The sequence below is a fragment of the Cricetulus griseus genome (assembly GCF_003668045.3).
Source record: "Cricetulus griseus strain 17A/GY chromosome 1 unlocalized genomic scaffold, alternate assembly CriGri-PICRH-1.0 chr1_0, whole genome shotgun sequence".
Lineage (NCBI taxonomy): Eukaryota > Metazoa > Chordata > Mammalia > Rodentia > Cricetidae > Cricetulus > Cricetulus griseus.
Window position 1 is genome coordinate 60,255,768 of NW_023276806.1, and position 21,133 is coordinate 60,276,900.

Sequence of the window (21,133 nt, forward strand, 5' to 3'; positions counted from 1 at the left end):
CACAGTCTGTAACTCTGGTTCCAGGGGATCTGGTGCCCTCTTCTAAACTTTCTGGGCACCAGGCATGCATGTACGTACATACATACATACATACATACATACATACATACATACATACATACAGGCGAAACACCCATACACCAAACTCAAGCATATAGGATTTACAATATCTTCTACATCTCACATTAGTTGTGTATCTTATCTGAGCTTAAGACAGCATTGCCTGGGAACAGTCTTTGGTTTTATTAGTTAATTTGGTCTTGGTAGCCAAGGGAAGTCTTTGCTATTCTATGGATTCTGCTCTTCCTCAGATCTATTCTTTCAGCCTCCCTTTGAGTTAAAGGCTTACCTTGTTCTCACTTTCCCTTAAGTCCATTCTTCTTGCCTGCCTCTGCCTCTGCCTCTGCCTCTGCCTCTGCCTCCTGAGTGTGGGGCTAAAGGCCTACACCACCATACTTGCCTTCCTTCAATCCTGTAAACCTGCTATTTACCCTCTGTGTACCTTCAGAGGTTCCCACACACAGTGATCTCACGGTTATTCTAAAGACTGTGCAGGTTTTACTTTGAAATCCCTTTTGACCTGTGGCTTTTTCTGTAGAGCATGATGGTAGGGATAATCTTATTTTATTGTTTTGTTATCAACAAGTGTGTCCTTTACAATTTTAGTTTCCCAAAGTGGTGGCCAGTTTTGGTCCATGTTCTGTGTGAATTTGAAAATAATGGAAACTTTGAATACAATATAGTGTAGGTATGTGCTATGATTTAGTCTTGTGAGATATGTTTTCCAAAATCCTTGTATCAATTTGGTAACTTCCTGAAGATTGTATAAATGTTACTATTTTAGTTTTAAGGTGAGGAAATACTCCCAATCAGTCCTCAGAATGAGTCCCGCCGCAGCTGGCTTGTCGAAGTTGTGCACGCATGGCACACCTCGAGATTTTAGGAACTACCCTTCCACATCTCTACCACCTTTCTACACTTTCAGGGGTGGTCTACACACGCACTTTTGTCAACATCTGCAAACTGTACGTGACTAATCGATCCGAGGGACTCCGTCAATGCTTACAATCTCAAATATAGTTTTTGTTTTTGAGGTAGGGATGTCTCTATGTAGCCTTGTCTGGCCTAGAAGACCCTGTGTAGACCAGGATGGCCTTGAACTCATAGAGACTGCCCACTGCCTCTGCCCCAAATGCTGGGTTTAAATGTGTGTGCCACATTGCTCAGTCAATATCACTTCTTCATGCTAGGAAGAATTGTTACAGTTTCTTAGTTTTGCTTTGTCTTCATAATCTATGCAACTTGACTTTCTCCTCAGAACAAACTGAGCCAGAAAAACTTCTCAGTTATGAGCCTTTATAAACACACTCCCACCATAACAATAAGATAAACTTGGCTAGACAAATGGAACAAGTTATCTTTTTTGTTTTTCTGTAGGCAAATATTAGAATTCAAATTTTACTGCGATGAACTCTCCTACTAATAACCTAAAAATCATATTAATTTATTGCATTTCTCTGTGTTTGAACTCAGATGTCAGGTGATTTTTTTCTGAGAATCACTTCTCTCCTTCAATTGTGTTTGTCCTCACAATCAAACTCAGGTCACTGGGCAAGCACTTTTCCATGCAGAGCCATCCTTGCAAGCCCTAAAATTGAACATACTTTTTGTTTTGCAGGGGTGTAGGAGTAGGGAATGATCATTTAGAACAATTTCTATCACTTAGTGTCTGGAAACCAGTATGAAAATATGGTCATTAGAGTTTAGATACTTAAAATGACTCAGAAAAAAAAAATTTTTCCCAAAACAGAACTGATGAGCAAATCCTTCAGATTTTCATAGTATAGACACCTCAGAAAATAATGTATTCCCTTCTATGGCCTAACCCCATTGTTCATATGTGCATACATTAATTAGCACACTTTTTTCCTGTTTATAATTCTCCAAGAGTCTTGACTAAATAGCCAAGCTGGATGAAATACAGTATTAGAGAGAAAAGAGGGGAGATGAGTTGTAGGTAATTTCTTTTCCCTTGGTTCCCCTTGTGTGAAATCATCAAAATTCAGAGCTGTCAACTAAAAGCTGGGAAAGGAGTGTTTAATAGAAGTACTTTTCCCTCTGAGGGTACTGGACATGAAATACTCAATGTTTTTGTTTTTCAAGACAGGGTTTCCTGGCTGCCCAGAACTAGGCTGGCCTTGAACTCACAGAGATCCACCTGTGTGCTGAGATTAAAGGAGTGTGCCACCACTGCCCAGTTTACAGTCATTTGATTGTAAGTTATTACCAAAAACTTGCCAAAGATCCTATGGACAGTGTCTCACTATGCCTGGCCCAGATACGAATCTGTCCTCTAGAGAGCTGGGACTAAAGGCGTGGGCCACCATCAAGTTTTAAAACCCACTTTCCCCACCGGGTCACATAAAAGATACTTTTGAAGTTTCTACAAAATCACGTCTTGCAAGTCTGGATGCCTTCCTGGAAAGATTTTGTTTTATATAGTAAGGAGTTTAGGGCAAGATGCTTAGGGAAACGATTTTAGAATGCTGAAAGTCTATAAGCGAACTTGTGGGAAAGGGGAGTGCTGGAGGTTACACGGCGCCTGCATTGCTTCCTACCGCGCGGCCCACTGACAACTTACCTGGTTCCAGCTTTAAGTACGTTATTTTATTTAACCCTTAAACAACCTAGAAAGGGCTCCATTCATTATGTTTCACTTTGACAGGAAGCGTATCAGAGAAAAGAAAACCCTTCTCTAGAGCATCCAATTCTTGGCGAGGGTCAGGGCTCAAGAGTCTCATTCCCACCTTTAGAATCAGAAAAGCCAGTTAGTGCTGTGAAAATTGCACCTAGGGCTGATGCTGACCATAAAAACCCGCCTGGAGTCGGGCAGCGAAATGGCGCAGGGGGCAGGGCTTGCCGCCAAGCCATCCTCACTCACCCCACCCCTGCCGCCCCGAACTACAAAGGGGTGGGAAGCGGGCGAGACTCCAAAACTGGACTTCTCTGCATGCTTACAACTAGTCCGCGGGATACTTATCCAGCAACATACAATAGCCTTAACCGGATAGGGTCTTCCTCAAGGCCATCCTGCTGAGTGGCATCGAAAGACAACTATCGGCAGCCAGTGACTGCGCCCACATCATGCTCTAGGCAGATCTAGTTGTTTCCGGACGCCCCAAGACGGTGAGGGACTAGCTCCAGTTTGAACTCACAAATGGAGAGAGTAACTTGAGATCGGTTCAAAGACCACTTTACCTAAGCTAAGTAGGGAATACACTAACATCCTACCCTATCTTGTACACGATGCGACAGGCACCGCCGCGCCCTACCGGCCCAACATTCTTTGAGACGCTCGGTACGGTACCCGAGCCCCGCAGGGAGAAAACTCATCACTCCACCTTACCTAAACAAGGCACCATAAGCCTTTAGTGGTTACAGCCCTTTCTTTGAGAGCTGGAGTGGCTCTGAAAAGAGCCTTTGGGGTAAAGTCGATCAATCACGTCTCCGCTGCGCCTCACTTGGAGCTGGTGTACTTGGTGACCGCCTTGGTGCCCTCCGACACGGCGTGTTTGGCCAGCTCCCCGGGCAGCAGCAGGCGCACGGCCGTCTGGATCTCCCGGGAAGTGATGGTCGAGCGCTTGTTGTAATGCGCCAGGCGGGAAGCCTCGCCGGCGATGCGCTCGAAGATGTCGTTCACGAAGGAGTTCATGATGCCCATGGCCTTGGAGGAGATGCCGGTGTCGGGGTGCACCTGCTTCAGGACCTTGTACACGTAGACGGAGTAACTCTCCTTGCGGCTGCGCTTGCGCTTCTTGCCATCCTTCTTCTGCACTTTGGTGACGGCCTTCTTGGAGCCCTTCTTGGGAGCAGGAGCAGATTTCGCCGGATCCGGCATTTTCCTCCGCGTTCCAAGCAGAAGCACAAAATGGACGAGGCGAGTACGAACTGTGGCAGCGCGGCTCGCTATGCGCTACTTATAGAGCTTGTATGCAAATGAAGGCCCTCACAGCACCACATTTTTATTGGCTAATTTACTCTCGAGTTAGAGTCAAGAAGGCGGAGCCTACGCAAATAGACACTGGCTGCGCGCCTTGGTTTGGTGATTAGAGAGCAGTCTTCTTAGCCAATCGCAGCACTGCATTTCATGGAGGCTGGTAAATGAGAGCCGCGGCTCCCCCCCACCTGTTCTTCCTTCTTTCCTAACGCACCAGGTTGAAACAAATTAACCTCCCTTTCTGGGCTATCACACTTGGTGGCTGAACTGAAATCAACACAGACTGTTTCTACCCGAGAACTCCTAGAGCTCTTCCTGGGCTCGACCCACACCTAAGCGGATCGAAATTACACGTTTCAATCCTCAATCACAACTGCTAGGGCTGACACACTTGGGGATACGTTTGCAAAATCAGGTTTGGGCCTTGCCTCATTCTCAGTGCAAAGCTGACACAGCTGCTCTTAATGACAACATAGGTGGCTCTGAAAAGAGCCTTTTAACGTCGATTTTCCAGAAGCGTAACTTAGGCCCGCTCCCCGCGGATGCGGCGGGCCAGCTGGATGTCCTTGGGCATGATGGTGACGCGCTTGGCGTGGATGGCGCACAGGTTGGTGTCCTCGAACAGCCCCACCAGGTAGGCCTCGCTCGCCTCCTGCAGCGCCATGACGGCCGAGCTCTGGAAGCGCAGGTCGGTCTTGAAGTCCTGCGCGATCTCGCGCACCAGGCGCTGGAACGGCAGCTTGCGGATCAGCAGCTCGGTGGACTTCTGGTAGCGCCGGATCTCGCGCAGCGCCACGGTGCCGGGCCGGTAGCGGTGCGGCTTCTTGACGCCGCCCGTGGCCGGCGCGCTCTTGCGGGCAGCCTTGGTGGCCAGCTGCTTGCGCGGGGCCTTGCCGCCGGTGGACTTGCGGGCCGTCTGCTTGGTGCGAGCCATGTTTTTGCGACTTTGGCTTGCAGGCGCCTGGTGGCCCTATTTATAGACTTATCTTCGTCTTGATTGGTCCAGAAAAACAGGAGTTCCTGGATTTGCAGTCTGATTGGGTAGAATTCGATCCTCTTTGCCGAGTCACGAGATGGTTACACTGCGCCGTCTTTCCTGATCCTTTCCCCTCTTCTTCCTGTATCTACGGACCACGGAGCGTTTGGAAAGATGGTTCTTTTCAGTTGATGTAACTTTTCTGAAAGCAGTGCATAGTGTTTTACACACCGTGTGCCCTAACAGGTTCCTTCGGAAAAAAGCTTGCCTCTTTCCCGTACTGCGATTCAGTTTGTCGTTAAGTCACCACTTCTCCCACAGTTAGCATTTATTTAGCTTCAGGCACTGTGTCCCGCGGTTTGGAAGCTTTCATAACCATAAGGAACTAAAATAAACTCAACATTTTATCTACTTCTGAACCCGGCCAAAATTGCCCTACACACTGACCCAAGTTCTGTTTGATGCCCCTGCCCGCCTCCCCTCTAGTGTACACCCTCCCCCTCATTCCTACACTAAAGACCAATTAAGTCCTGCAGATGAAGGGCTTATTTGTCAACGGATAAGACTAGAAGTATCAATACCTTCTTTGCAGTAGAGAATAGTTACTAAATAACCAAACCCTTATCATCCAGGTGACACATTAAAATATCTTTCAAAGCAAACCAGTCATTTATTGATGACTGAGGTGCTAACAGTGTTTTCCCACAAAGATTAAATGTTTTATTAAACGTCTAATATTTTCTATATTATTCCCAAGACCAGTAAAGTGTTTTGTTTTGTTTTTAACCTTTCGGCTACTTGGCATGTTTTGGAAAGTGCATGTTATAGTTATGCTAAATAATATAAAACTTTTAATAGCATGTCTGATTTTTTTTAAAGCATTACCTACAACCCTTCTGAAAAGTCAAACCTAAAAACAAAAAGAGGCCCTGTTATTCTTTTGTTTAAAAAGAAGAAAAGAGAAATGCTGAGACAGACATATTGACTATAAGTTTTTTAAAACTTACCTTGATGGTGCCAGTGTGTATTATCTTCTTGCTGAAATCCAAATGAAATGAAATTGATTTTAAAGGGATTCCAAAAGACTAATCACATGTAGAAGTTTGCCAGTTTAATTAATTTCGTTAAGAATCCCTCAGGAGCAGAAGCAATTTCCAAAACGGGGCACAAAAGCATCACTGGTGTGAATGGTCACCCTTCCTGTAGTCCTTTTCTAGCAGTGTTTTAATCCGGAGCAACTGGGTCAGCTGGTAAAACTTTGTAGCTCAGAAACATCTTCCTATTCTGCAGTAAACCCTCTAGAACATCTCAAACTTCTCCCATGAACTCCCATCAGAAGGGGAAACTGCCCCTGGAATCTGGACGGTGCCCACCCAACTGTCACATTTCCTTGTCAGATTTTCTTTGTAATGTATACACTCGAGCATAATGTATGGGTGGGCTCATTTAAATCTGCAAGATTCTCAAACTCCATATGCTAATGCCACTTTTCTGAGGTTTTCATTTCTGCCCTTAACAGTGAAAAATTCCAGGATAAAAGTCAAAAGTTTTACATTGCATGCCCATTCCTAGTACAGTGATGAAATGTCATGCCTTCTCACCCAGGACATAAATCACCTCCTTGTCCACCATCTCCCTGCTAAGCACAAATTAATCACGTTGTAGCAATCTTCATTCTCAGAGTATCTGCCAAGGCATTGAGTGCCTGTGTTCAGGGACTGGTGATCTTGGGCACTCTGAAGTGCAAATTTAACTAAAGAATGTTCTGTTTTACTATTGTTGCTTTTGCTCTTTTTACTGAGCCTAACTTATAAGTTAAACTTTACAATAAGCATATATACATATACTGTAGAGAAACATATAGTGCTGCATATGTAATGTACAGCGTTATCTGTATGCTCAGGTATTGGCCCTGGATCTTGGACTGCATCCTCTGAGGGTAAGAGAAAACTGCTATATTCAAATATAGAATCTAAGAGTCGTAGGGTTTATTTTACTTAACAGACAATAAGAAAATCCCAAGAGACTTCCCCTTTTCTAACTTTTAAAATTATGCTTGTAAGAGTTTTCTACTTTTCAGAAACAGGGATGCCACTGTGAATGTGAATCCCAAGGCAAGAAGTTAGAAACAAAAAAGGAAACTTCCAAGGGTTATCAGGACCACTTTCTGAAATACCATATCCCTGATGCCTGGGTAAGCTTAATTTTTATTCCTTCCACTATATATTGCCTTTAATAACAATTCAGACTTATATTAGTTCAGTTGTGCTTGGTTCTCACATATTGGACACTGGAATAACATTCATGTGAAGTTCTGGATCCAATCTCTCACCAGAAGGGGTTATGATACCAAAGAAACCATTTGTCTGCAGTTATGGGGCAGAGGAACAATTTCTCAGAAAAGCCCTGAAATTTTTCATTAAAATATACCCCCAAAAGGGTGAAGCAGGTGAAAAGTTTCTACACCCCATAAGCCTCTCCACTGATGCAGCAACCCAAATGAGACCAAATCAAACTGAATTAGAAAAAGCCTACCTTTAATGCATACAACCCTCATGGATTGCCTTCCAGTTTCCTAGAGGGGGGACAGGAAAGAGAGACTAGAAAACCACACATCTATTTTCTGGGGAGCAGTGTAAATACCCTGTGGGAGTGGTCTTGAGGATCTCTGGGGGAGGGGTCATCATTTGTCGATTTCTGAGATGCATCAGGGTTTGGAGGGAGATAGGGGAGTGGGCTTGTGTGGAATCCACCATAACATTCCAGACTCTTTGGGTATATGGATGCCAAGGGCTGGGGTGAAGCTTCCACCATAACATTCCAGACTCTTTGGGTATATGGATGCCAAGGGCTAGGGTGAAGCTTCTACCATAACAGCAGGGTATAAGAGTGCATGCCTTTAATCCCAGCACAGGGGAGGCAGAGGCAGGATCTCTGTGAGTTCCAGGCCAGCCTGCTCTACATAGTGAGGTCATTCCAGGACAGCCAGAGCTACACAGTGAGATCCTATCTCAAAACAAAACAAATTACAAGGGCCTGAAGTTTAAGACTGAGAACTGGAATTTTACTAATTGGGGTGAAAACAAGAAACTTAAATTTTCCATACAACAAATAAGCAAACAGAAAATTTAAATAAATGAATTATTGGGCATGAAGTATTTTGTATGCACCTGTGTTTGTTTTTAATACAAAAGTGTGAACTAAGTTTTGTGTTTGGATTCAAGTACCTCCAGAGTTATATTAGAACACCAACTGTGACAATTTGAGATTTTGGTCTGTGGGCTGCTCAGGCTATATACCTGATTTGCTTTTTATTTTGTCTGGTCTGCAACCCAGAACCAAATTAAAAAATCACAGGAATTTAGGGTTCTTTCCTTACTCCATTTTGTAACAGACCAATGCATCCAGTACCTTGCTATTTATTGGATGGAAATGAGCACAGGTTTTCTTCCTGGTCAGTCACAGTTACTGCCTATAGACGGCAGCTTAGTATAATACAATACTTCACTGGAATGTTCTGGAGTCTAGTAATATATTACAATATTTCAGAGATGTATAAAGTGTTGTTGTTTTATTCCAGTAGCTATCCTCATGGGGCCTGCATAAATGCTAAAAATGAAATATTTTAAGGGCTTTTTAAAAATTACAGGATAAGTTTTTTGCTTTAACTTTCATAGTTTCTTATTTGGAACTGACTCTTACAAGAAAAAGATAGGTCAAGACAATTTGTTTTCTTTTAAATATGTTGTTTTCTTCTAAATATGTGTATTGAGCACAGATGTGGGAATTCTTGACCGATGAGTAGTTCAAACTGGGTGGTTAGGACTTGGGGTCAAAGTGGCGTCACTTATGGAAAAATCAGATGACTTTTAGGGAGAATAAATAGCTCTTAGGAAAATAGATAGGGACTGGATAGTCCTGAGACAAGTCTGCTTAGGAATGGTCTAAGTTCTCAGCTCTGAAAAGAGAAAGTCAGAGTCACCTGCCCTCCCCACCCCCCACCCCAGGGTTATTTTCAGCAAGTTTAATGTGCTGACTTCTTTTTCTTTTGCAGGTTCCACTTTGAGACAGAGAAGAGATTTCAGGATCTCAACCCTTCAGTTCAAAATGATTCTCATGTCCACAGTAGGCACATATTCTCCATACCTCTCAAATAAGAAGACAGTAAACAGTCTCTGATTATGCCTAGGGCCCTGGTACCAAAGTCCTTCAGCCTTGGCATGTGGTTGTTTTATTTTGCAATTTTATCTTTTTTTTTTTTAACTAGTGTTTAAAGAGTCAAATGCAGGTCCTGTCCATTCATAAGCAATTACTGACCTTCTGCTGCACTTCAATTTCCAAAAAGGAATAAACAGAATTCGAAGGTGTGGAGGAGTCGGTAAAACACCTAGAGGTGTGAAGTAACATATCTTCCAGGAACTGCTACAGAATTGAGAAAACAGCAATGTCGGCCAGGAAGCTCCTGGACCGGAGATCTGTGAATGCTAGGGTGCCGGTTTGGGTGTGGGCATTTCCATGCTGTGACCACAGTGTCAATCAGACAAGAGCCTTATACAACTGTCCAGGTTTAAGGGGGTTAGGGAATAAGTCCCCTACCCCCCAAGAAACAAACAGGTTTCACAGGCCTTAGGTTTAAAGCATGAGGATTTTGGGTGTTTTTTTGGGGGGGGGAGGGGGCGGTGGTGTTCTAAGCCCTGAGCCTAACTCAATCCTCCCATATCTACCTACAAGCCTGCAGCCAGAAAATCCGGATTGTTAGTGGGGGAATCAAGGGTTCATCAGTACATATAAGACAAGGCATATAGGATTATTGTTTTAGACTTTATTTTTTCCCAGAAAAAAACAAAACGAAACAACCCACTACAATTCTTTCTGCTTTAGAAAGAAATGCTGTCTCATGATTTTTAGATGGAGGGCCCTGGGAACCAGGAACATGCTATCAGTCCAGGCTCAAATTCCCAGGGCGCCACTGTATGAAGCAGATACACACTTGCAAAAAGTTAATTTATTCAGCTGCATGGGGGCCCAGTTTGGGAACCATTCCCAGGCCGAAAACACCGGCAGACCTCAAAGGACTAGTCGAAACGAGTGTGGCAGCTCTCCCAGGCTCTGCTAGTCAGCAGGTCTTTGGGAAGAGGTCCTTGGGGACCCACTGATCTAATCAAGGAAGCTCCGAAGCATCCTCAGACGAATTTTCCTAGGACCTAGTTTCTGTTTGAGCCGAAAACTGTCTATTTCAACAAAGCAGCGAGTATACTCAGAACCGCCCGCGAACTGGCCCTTGCACACACATTCCTGGCTCCGCAGCTTCCGATTATGGTACCCTCGCTGCTGGACTTTTGCAGCGGTCTTCTCTAACCGTAGCTCGGGGCCTTCGATGCGGCGTGTCCCCTTTTCGTCTCTGAATTCCCTTTCTCTTTCTCCAGTCTTTTGTCCTTTTAGCTTTCGTGCGGTCCAGCAACCCACAGACTGGAAGAAACAGAGTCGTAAAAGACTGCGGTCTTCTAAGTTTTATTTGGGGATCTGAATTCTCCCAGGGACCATGGCATTACAACATAAGAAAACTAAAAAGAAAAAGAAAAAGGAAAGGCAAGGTAATACGAGGGACCGGTAGAGGGCAGAGAAGAGAAGAAAAACAGGGAAATGACGCAATATCTAAAGCCAGGACGACTTAGAAAGGTTCCCGCCCGCGCGCTTTTCGGTTTTCAATCTGGTCCGATCCCCTCGTATATCAGAGGGACGCCACGTTCAGTGCTTCACAGGCTGGTGTCTGAACTGCACTGACCATGTCTGGAAGAGGAAAGGGTGGAAAGGGCCTAGGCAAAGGGGGCGCCAAGCGCCACCGCAAGGTCTTGCGTGACAACATCCAGGGCATCACCAAGCCCGCCATCCGCCGCTTGGCGCGACGTGGTGGTGTCAAGCGCATCTCCGGCCTCATCTACGAGGAGACCCGCGGGGTGCTGAAGGTGTTCCTGGAGAACGTGATCCGCGACGCCGTCACCTACACCGAGCACGCCAAGCGCAAGACCGTCACCGCCATGGATGTAGTCTACGCGCTCAAGCGCCAGGGCCGCACCCTGTATGGCTTCGGAGGCTAAATTGCGCCACCACTGCTTCATCCCGCCCATCCCTAACGGCCCTTTTTAGGGCCAACCACAAGCTCATCAGGAGAGCTGGCACTCTCCTGACTACGACTGCGTCTGTCTGACCAGGTTGCAGTCTTGACTTAGACTCCGTAAGGTGAAGGCGCGTCCACAAAATGGAGTCGCTGGGTTGAGTCTGGGTTTAGTGCCATCCATTAAGCCTAGCTTCCCTTATCGGTTAACATCCCTGGCAGGGGCTGCTTCGGTTCAGTTTCCAGCGACGGTACGGCTGATTTAAAGGTGCTATGGGCTTATGTGGCCAGAGATGCCTTAGGAAGGCTCTCCAGTTTAGCCACCGGTGTAGGGAATTGTGGCCTGGAACTCCAGTGCAATAACCAGTTTAATCTCTGGTCACAAGCAAGCCATGTGTAATGGCGGTCGTCCCAGCAGTTAGGGAGGGAGCAGGAGGATTAGGGTTATGAGGCTCACTTCTACATTCTTTTTTTAAAGCAGTTAGAACAGGGATCTAAGGTAAGAGCTGATGCAGAGAGGCTATGGAAAAGTGACGCTGGGCTTTTTTCCATGGGTTGCTCAGCCTGCCTGCTTTCCCTTTTTTTTTTTTTTTTTTTTTTTTTTTGCGGGGGAGGGGTGGGTTGTTTCTGTAGCCTTGGCAGTCCTGGAAATCTCCCCGTAGGCCAGGCTGGCCTCGAGTTCACAAATCCACCTCTCTGCAGAGATTAAAGGTTTGCCCCGCCCCACACACCGGCTTTGTGCCGATTTGAGGCAAACCTGCACCACAAGACCCTATCACAAAGAAAACCATGAGCAGGAAGTTGAGGCACACTAATATAACTTAGTGGAAGCCATTCAGGTATGCAGCATGTTGGGATATGTCTAGAAAGAGACTTGCCAAAACATGCCCATCCCCCCATCAGCACAGACGGTGCAGTTTAATGTTGGTAAGGCAAAAGCAAATTCTCAGTCAAGAACACAGCATGCCACTCTTCCCTATGGCCCAGATTGTTAGAGGTTTTGGGTTTTTATTTTTATTGTACATTAATTCTTTTATTTTGAAATATTGTGCAGTCTCTATTCAGTTACATGATTTCTTTTTTTTTGTTTTTGTTTTTTGAGACAGGGTTTCTCTGTGTAGCTTTGGAACCTATCCTGGCACTCGCTCTGGAGACCAGGCTGGCCTTGAACTCACAGATATCCACCTGCCTCTGCCTCTCTGAGTGCTGGGATTAAAGGCGTGGGCCACCAAGGCCCTGCCAGTTACCTGATCTTATATAAGGATTTAACTTCCAATTCAAGAAGCTAGATTTTAGTGTATACCACCTCAGGTATGCTGTAAGGATCATAGCAATGCATTTATTTAAAGAAAATACATTTTAGGTAGCTATGTGGATGCATGCATGCTACACACACACACACACACACACACACACACACACACACGCCCAAAAGTTCATGGTAGCCTATACTGAATAAGACGAGGAATATAGATAATTTTCCGAATCTCAAAACTACAGAAATCATTACGTTTTGAGAAATTGGGGGAAGCTTGGTGGTAGGGATGGAGTTTATGGGCCTTCCTTCCTATTTCGGTATTCAGTAAACCTGAGGGCTGGGGGAGATAGCAAGAATAGCATTTGTGACCATTTGTGCTGAGAAAGAAATAGGCTTTCCTTTACAACCTCACCCTCAATTTACGATAAGATCAGCTAATGCTGTGACTCCCACTTTCGAGGGCCCTCCAGATGAGAACATCTGATTCTCACTGAAGAGCTCTGAAAGGCTTACAAAGGTTTACAGAGAACTAACTCAACAAATAAAGGAAGCAGGAAACATTTCTAGGTTGAAGTCTGGTTCTGAAAATGAGATTTCCAATCCATCAGTACGGATCACCTTAGCCTCACTGCAGACCAACTGAGTTGGAAACACTGGATGTTTGGCCCAGCAACTTGTGGCTTAATGCCAAGTTCTCCAGGCAGTTCCGACACATTTAACAACCATGGACTCAGGTGACATGCTTTGGTTGTTATGGTGACGGTGCTGGGCATCACACACAGGACATTCTACACCCCTGCAAGTTCTCTATCACTAAACTATAACCCCACCCCTAGTTTTCCCTTAAAGGACACAAGTGATACCCTGCTTGCCATAATACTATATTTTGGCTTATTTGATGTTAAGTAAAAATTATAGGTGGAAAGAGACACAGTTGCTTTACCCCTCAAGCAAACATATAGGCTGTAGAAATGAAAAGGGTACAGGCTTGTTTTATTAAATATTACTGCTTTGTTCTTTTAATAGTAGAGACTTGAATTTTAAATGAATAGTATGATCTTTTTTTCTTCCTAAAAATTTCCAAGACCCAGCTTTTTAACTTTTCTTTTGCTTTTTGAGAGAGGGTCTTCCTACATAACCCTGACTATCCTGGAACTCTGTGTAGACCAGGCTCACCTTGAAGTCTGCCACTGACTCTGGAGTGCGGAGATTAAAGGCAGTGTATCACCATGCCTAGCTAGTGTCTCAATTATACATCTTTTTATAGAGATTCTTTTACATAATCTCAATAATGACATTTGCTCACATCTTGTCAGTCTCGCTAGTATTATGCTAAAACATGATTGAACCAGGTTAGCTATGTTGAGTCTGTGAAGATCAAATTATAGTCTTCAGTAAGGCATCACTGCATTAATAAATCCCCTTTTTCCTTTACGATCTCAGCCATCTATAACAGGAAGGACCCATAAAGCCCAGTCTAGCCATCGGTAACAGTGAAGATTGTAAGATGTAATCATACATTTTCTTTGGTTTGCTAACAAAGTAGTTTCCTTTCCATTTCTGATCCTGAACATGCTCCGTGAGGCACACCCTAACGCCTCTCATTTTCATCATTAGAGTAGAGTTCTAATTGACTTCAGAGGATTGAAAGTCATAAAGCATGGTTCCACTTCTCACAGGTCCAAAGGACTCCAGATAAAGTACAGCCTATGTTTTCCCACCTGTCTGTTCCTGAGGATGGGATTTTTTCTCCTGTCTTTCTTGATCACTGAAACTATGGGCCTAAGAGTTCCAATTGAGTACATGAGTTTTAACTTCTGTTCCCAGTTTAAACATGTCTCAACAGGTTTCCACTTCTGACAGACATATCCAACCATCCATTGCTGATCGCAGCCTGCTCCAAAAGACTGTGAACTCTGGACTTGCTGTGAATGTAGACCAGTGCAGCTGATGTGAACACTCCCTGTCTCTTCAGCAGTCTGTGAGCCAGATGCTTCTGATAAATGCCCCCTTGCCTAAACCCCCTTTTTGTTTTGGGCCAGCATTTCAGCCTGCTTGGGCCCCTGACAACAACGTCCCAAAGTCAGCAGGAAACAGCATTAGAAGAATATACATTGTCCCTTTTCCATCGTGGAAATGCTCAGTCAAAAGAAAACTTCTGGTCCCTGTATTTTAAATACATCGGTTCAATTTATAAAAGATTGATTAGATACTATTTGACAAAGGTCACAGAACTATTGGCAAGACTATGAATTAAATTTATAAAACTGTTGATTGAGTTACACCCATAAAAGAAGATGGAATGAAAGGGTTAAAAATCAAATTAGATAAGCCTCAGCAACTTTTCCAGAGTAGAGCATCCCTTCCTTGACCTCTGAGATACACAGAGCCACCCTGTTCCAAGAAATTTAAAAACCAAACTAATTTTGGGAAAGGTGAAAAGGTCAACGGTGCAACCCAGAAACCATAGAATGTTCCCTCCACATGACAACCAGTGAAAATATGTTAAATAACAGGTTATACCGCCAAAAATATGAATTCCCCTAACCCCCATGTCAATGAATCCAAAAGTCACCTACTCTTACCCAATCCTAAACAGCCAAGGCACATATCACCCTGCTTGTGTTTTTTTTTTTTTCCTTTATAAACCCCTTGCAATTGAGGCCAGACACCCTTTTCCAGCAGCTGCTGTGCCAGTTTTCAGGACAAGGGCCCTGCCTAGGCTTGTAACTTAACAATAAACCTTGTGCATTTGCATCAGTGAGTCGGTGGTGGTCTTTTTGGCGTCTCAAGAACTTGGCATAACAATACTTTTGGTCATGGTGTTTTTTTTCACAGCAATAGGAATCCTAATTAATCCAAGCCCCTTTCTCCCTTCCCGGTCCACGCCTCCTGGTGAGCAGTTGCTGTGGCTGTGTCCCCGTCAGCCTCTCAACTGCTATTGTCCTGCAGCCTGAGATTTGGCCTCCTGCCTCAGGCGTTCCTTTGGGTTACTTTCACTCCCTCTTCCATTTATTAATCTTTTGTTTTTGTTTTGTTTCCAGACAGAGTTTCTCTGTATAACAGCCCATTCTATCCTGGAACTCACTTTGTAGAGCAGGCCGGCCTCAAACTCACAAAAATCTGCCAGCCTCTGCCTCCCAGGAGCTGGGATTGACGAAAGGTGTGCACCATTATGCCCGGCTGTTAATCCTCTTCATAGACAGCTTGATTCCCTATTCCTCCTTTCCTCCCCTCTTCTCTTTACACTTTCTTCCTAATCTCCCACCCTTGTACAAAACAATTCTATGTTTAAAGTATCTTCTTGTGTCTGTTATGAAATGTATATTAATGTCCCCCCCACACACAGGGTTTCTCTGTGTAGCTTTGGAGCCTGTCCTGGAACTTACTCTGTAGACCAGGCTGGCCTTGAACTCATAGAGATCCACCTGCCTCTGCCTTCCCAGTGCTGGGATTAAAGGTGTGCACCACCATCACCCAGTTTATACTTTATATAAATAGAATTGTTTTTCATGTTAATCTCATTCCATCAATTCTTCCCTCCTCTCTCTCCATAAGGTGGTCCAAGCTTATCTATGTGGTCCAAGCTTTAACTGAATTTGTAATCCCCCTGCCTTACTTCCAGAGCACTGGGGCGGGGCGGGGGGGGGGGGGCGTGTGCTTACAATTGGGTACTACCACATTTGGTCTAGAACTGTTTTTGGTTTTTTTGTTTGTTTGTTTCATTTTTTTATCCAGGAAAATCAGTGTAGGAACTCAAGTTGGGCAGGTATCTGGAGGAGGGAGGGGCGTAAGCAAAGGCCATGGAAGCTTCCAGGCTTGCTCTCCAAGGCTTTCTCAGTCTGTATTTATTTATTTATTTATTTATTTATTTATTTATTTATTATGACTACAGTGTTCTGTCCACATGTATCCCTTTGGCCAGAAGAGGGCAACAGATGGTTGTGACCCATTATGTGGTTGCTGGGAATTGAATATTGAATTTAGGACCTCTGAAACCAGCTAGTGTTTTTTTTTTTTTTTTTGTTCTTTGCTTTTTGTTTTTTTTCCGAGACAGTGTTTCTCTGTGTAGCTTTGGAGCCTATCCTGGCACTCGCTCTGGAGACCAGGATGGCCTCGAACTCACAGAGATGGACCTGCCTCTGCCTCCCGAGTGCTGGGACTAAAGGCGTGCGCCACCAATGCCCGGCTACCCAGCTAGTGTTCTTAACCAGCCCCATCAGCCTGCATTCTTACAACTCCAGGACCACCTGCCCAGGGATGACATTACCTACAACTGGTTGGGTCCTCCAAATAACTCATCAATCAAGAAAACACCCTACAGACTTGCCAAAGGTCAATGTGATGGAGGCGTTTTCTGGATTAAGATTCCTTCTTCCCAGATGACCTAGCTTGTGTCAAACCGACATAAAACCTAGACAGGACAGGAGACAATTAAGTCATAAGAGCAGAACCCTCACCAATGGGATTAGTGAATGAACTGTGCACTTCTCCCATTGTGTTGAGGACACTTTGAAGGACCATCTCTGAGAAATGCCATCACTGGACACAAACCTGCCAGCACCTGGTCCTCCCAGCCTCCAGAACTGTCAACAATGCATTTCTGTTCATAAACTACCTAGTCCAAAATATTTTAACATTGCATCCCAGGTCATAAGGCTTGGCAGGAAGTGCCAAGTGCCATGTTGACAGCCCAATGTACTACCACATGTGAAACCCTGTCTTAAGGATTTGATGCAATTGTACTTTATAACTCTTGAATGATTGTAACCCGTTAGTACATGGTAACATCCACTTAGATGGGAGGCAGTATCATTTTAAAATTTTTATCTCACGAAATAGACAGGGATTGAAAATATCACTTCGTGCAATTAGTTTCCATTTTAGATATATTTGAATATGTTTACTAGGTAGTAAAATGAATATTTTTCTATAGCTTTAAGTCATCAGAAATCAGCAATAGCTGATTCCAAATTGCACTAAGATATATTGTGCCATAGGTCATGTAATTGTTCATGTCTAATTCTCTGTGACAGTGGATTGGTACAAAAAGAAAAGGAAAACACAAGACCCAGGCTCCACTGTCCGCATAGGCATAGTTTTTGTATATGTTCAACAGAAATAAAACAGGCTTTCTGTCTTAGTGCCTTTGTGAAAAATGAGTTTAGTGAAAGGCCAGCTGTACAATACTAAGAAACACAGGCATATTCAGGTTTAGACCACATGTCTAGAAACTGGACATGTATTTCAAATTATCTGCCAACTGATTTGGTATCATTTTTTTCCAAGATAGTCATAATCAAGATTTACAATGATATACCTATGGTGGTTAATCTTTATTGTCAAGCTGACTGGAATTCAAATATCCTAGGAGACATACCTCCACAGTATTAGTGAGGGTGATTTCAGGCAAGCTTAACTGAGGAGGGAAGACAACTTCTGAATGTAGCAGTACCATCCAATGGATTCGACTAAAACAGTAGGCAAGCAGAGAGCACCAACAACTGTTTTTTGAATATTGCTGCAATGTGATCACCTGCTCCCGACCCTCACTGCCATCCCTCCCTTCACCTTACCCCTTATGGGTTTGTTTGGTTGGTTTTGGTTTTTGAGACATAGTCTATGTAGCCCTGGCTGTCCTTGAATTCACTATGTAAATCAGACTGGCTTCAAACTCAGGGATCCCCCTGCCTCAGCCTCCAGAGTGCTAGGATTAAGAGTGTGTGTCACCACAACCAGCTTCCCTATACCTTCTTAAACCAAAATAACTGTCTGCACTTGAATTGCTTCTGTTGGGTGTTTCTCATAGCAACAAGAAAAAGTTAGTAATACAATTCTGAAGTCATTAATGTTAACAATACCATTAGTGCCCATTGCTGTAATAGAGGACACAGGGAAACCACCATACTGAATCAACCCATGGGTAGAAAGGTTCATTAGGGATCAAACTACAGGACTATCTTTCTCTTGCAGCGGGTGGGCAGAGAGAAGAGCAAAGTGGTTAAAAAACAAGTAGATTTTATGACTGTCAGCATGGTGGATCTCTAAACTGTTCACTGTTCAGATTAATTAGGAACTAGATGCCTTTGCCTGAGGTAAACTGACCTTTGGGATGGATTAAGGGAGGATCTCAGCAGATTAAGGGAAGTTCCTGGCAAACAGAAACAGAGGCTTCTACGCCTCCTCACCCAGTAACAATACTTCTGCTTTCCTGTCCTGCTTAGAACACATTATCGCCAGAACTGCATTTTGCTGGGCCCACTTTGGACCTAACAATCACCACATGTGAGCCTTTGTCTTAAGCATTTTGTGTGAATTGTAAATTATCTTCATTCTTACAGCAAGCAATGTGGATACAATTCTATTCAGGACAAAGAAACTGAGGCCCACATCTTTTCTTGTGGTCCTTCTCCAGTTAGAGTCTGGAGTCAGGTCCTACATTCCCATGGAATTGTCCCAATTCATAGCAACAAGATTCTTAAAGCTTGTTTCCCACTCCCTTTCTCTCTCCCTCCTCTCCTTGCCACTCTTTGCTGGTAATTTTGGCGGGTCCCGTGCTGAGCTCCACCCCCTCCCCAAAGAAATCTCAGCAGCACTGAATCCTTAGAGCCCTTCCCTTGGCCATCAACCTTCAGAGAGTGCCATGGGGTTGGGGGGGTGGGCTAGCGGAAGTACAGCCAATTATTATATCTGGAAGCAAGTTAAAGCTAGAAGTGAGGTCACTTTGGGGCAAAGGGCACCTTAGGCTTCAAACATTGCTTACTAGAAGTGTTCTGCTCACTTGATTTGGGACCTGCCTCAAGGACCTTAAAACGTCTTGCCATAATTCCAGCCCAGAGCTGATCATAACATCAAGAGATCTGGCCCCGAGAGCCCAAGTATTACTTTAAAAGAAAGATGGATCAGACAAATCAAGTCCATCGGTAAACATTTCCTGAGGTGTCTAAGACACCGGGGAGGAGTTACTCCATGAGGAACAATTGCTGGCCCCATGCTGAGGGTAGAGAAAGAAGAGGTGTAAGAGTGAAGGAGAGGAGAGGAGGAGGAAGATGACCCGAAGAGAAGCCAAAGGGAAAGGGGAGAGACCGGTGTGGGATGAATCTTGAAAAATGAGGGATTCTATGAATTTGCAAAAGGAAGGGTTATTTTGAACAAAAGCAACAGAACCTGTATCCCATCATACTACCAATTAAATCTGAACCCAATATACCTCACCTGAAAGTAAATAATGGCTGAAGTAAAAAAAATGAAAAATAAATAAACGGTAAAAATCCTGTCTTGTAATAAGTCATGATCTCCCAAACAAGACGGGGGGGGGGGGGGTACCTCTTGCAAGATGATTGTTAACTCTGCTAGGTATGTACGAATATTTTCATTTTGAGACTTAAGTAAACAACGCATGCCAGCAGTTGAAAATACATCTCTCTCTAGAGGTCAGAAGACAGGCAGGCTGATGGAGTAGCCAATGAGACATGTGACATTTGGTCTCATAGTGTTCACTCGCAACTTTTAGCACCCAAAGCCTTTTCACTAAATTCGGGAATTCGTGACAGCGTAAGAGTCGAAAAACAAAGGATCTATAGAAACAGAAGGCAAAGAGTTTTAATAATAACTAGAGGAACGGCTACAAGCAGGAACTGGGGGATCGGGTACGGGTACTTTAACATCACATGCACTGAAAAACTTAAAGTAACTTGGAGGGATATTTGTGCAACACCCAGAGACTACCAAACTGATTGCTGCCCGGTATCCACCCCAAAACCGGCCTCCCCAGGAGGAAAAACACGAACGGGAGGACAGAGACGCGAACAGCTCCTTCGGGGCACACGTGGTGGCTCTGAAAAGAGCCTTTTTACGTCGATTTCCTAGAAGCGTAACTTAGGCCCGCTCCCCGCGGATGCGGCGGGCCAGCTGGATGTCCTTGGGCATGATGGTGACGCGCTTGGCGTGGATGGCGCACAGGTTGGTGTCCTCGAACAGCCCCACCAGGTAGGCCTCGCTCGCCTCCTGCAGCGCCATGACGGCCGAGCTCTGGAAGCGCAGGTCGGTCTTAAAGTCCTGCGCGATCTCGCGCACCAGGCGCTGGAACGGCAGCTTGCGGATCAGCAGCTCGGTGGATTTCTGGTAGCGCCGGATCTCGCGCAGCGCCACGGTGCCGGGCCGGTAGCGGTGAGGCTTCTTGACGCCGCCCGTGGCCGGCGCGCTCTTGCGGGCAGCCTTGGTAGCCAGCTGCTTGCGCGGGGCCTTGCCGCCGGTGGACTTGCGGGCCGTCTGCTTGGTGCGAGCCATGGTGGACAGAGAGCGGAGCACAGAGACCCGGAGCGACGGGGACCTGCTGCGGGCCGCAGTCGGCCGCCTTTATAGACGCCGTCCTCCCCTGGGCGGGGCGGGGCCAGACACTTGAAAGTCCCGCGCTGCCCAGCCATTGGCCGTGACGTCACCGGACCGGGCCCGGCCATTGGCTCGGATCTGCTCCGCCCACGATCCCCACCCGCCCCCTGCCCAGCCCTGCGGCCTGCTGACTTGCCAAGGCTCTCGGCGGGTGGGGCGGTCTGTGGCAGCTACCGGAGGACGGCCGGGGCCAGCTCTGCCGGAGAAGCGCGCCGGCCCGGCGTCCAAAGTCACAGAGCTAGGTTTGTTCAGTGCCGCCCAGGCCCCCGCGATCCCGAGGTCTGGACAGGTCCCCGTGGCTGCGGGACAAGTCCCCGTTCCCTACACTCTGCAGAAGGGCCGGGCGAGCGGCGCCTGGCTGGTACTGACGTCCCGCCGGGCTCGACTAGACGTCCT

The 21,133-nt window shown here is 45.4% G+C and overlaps 3 protein-coding genes across 3 annotated transcripts; 1 reads left to right on the top strand and 2 right to left on the bottom strand.

Annotated features, from left to right (window-relative positions):
* Nucleotides 1-3,460: 3,460 nt before the first annotated feature.
* Nucleotides 3,461-3,963, bottom strand: LOC100774845 (histone H2B type 2-F). Its single transcript, XM_035450323.1, has one exon. The coding sequence runs from the start codon at nt 3,896-3,898 to the stop codon at nt 3,518-3,520; it is 381 nt and encodes a 126-aa protein (XP_035306214.1). The 5' UTR covers nt 3,899-3,963; the 3' UTR covers nt 3,461-3,517.
* Nucleotides 3,964-4,001: 38 nt separating this feature from the next.
* On the bottom strand, nt 4,002-20,792 carry LOC100757491. The gene is made up of 5 exons (XM_027393522.2): nt 20,227-20,792; nt 10,817-11,112; nt 10,231-10,442; nt 9,291-9,360; nt 4,002-4,967 (listed from the first exon to the last, which is right to left on the bottom strand). The coding sequence occupies exons 1-5, from the start codon at nt 20,633-20,635 to the stop codon at nt 4,521-4,523; spliced, it is 1,434 nt and encodes a 477-aa protein (XP_027249323.1). The 5' UTR covers nt 20,636-20,792; the 3' UTR covers nt 4,002-4,520.
* LOC100757199 (histone H4) lies at nt 10,707-11,092 on the top strand. Its single transcript, XM_027393697.2, has one exon. The coding sequence runs from the start codon at nt 10,760-10,762 to the stop codon at nt 11,069-11,071; it is 312 nt and encodes a 103-aa protein (XP_027249498.1). The 5' UTR covers nt 10,707-10,759; the 3' UTR covers nt 11,072-11,092.
* Nucleotides 20,793-21,133: the final 341 nt, after the last annotated feature.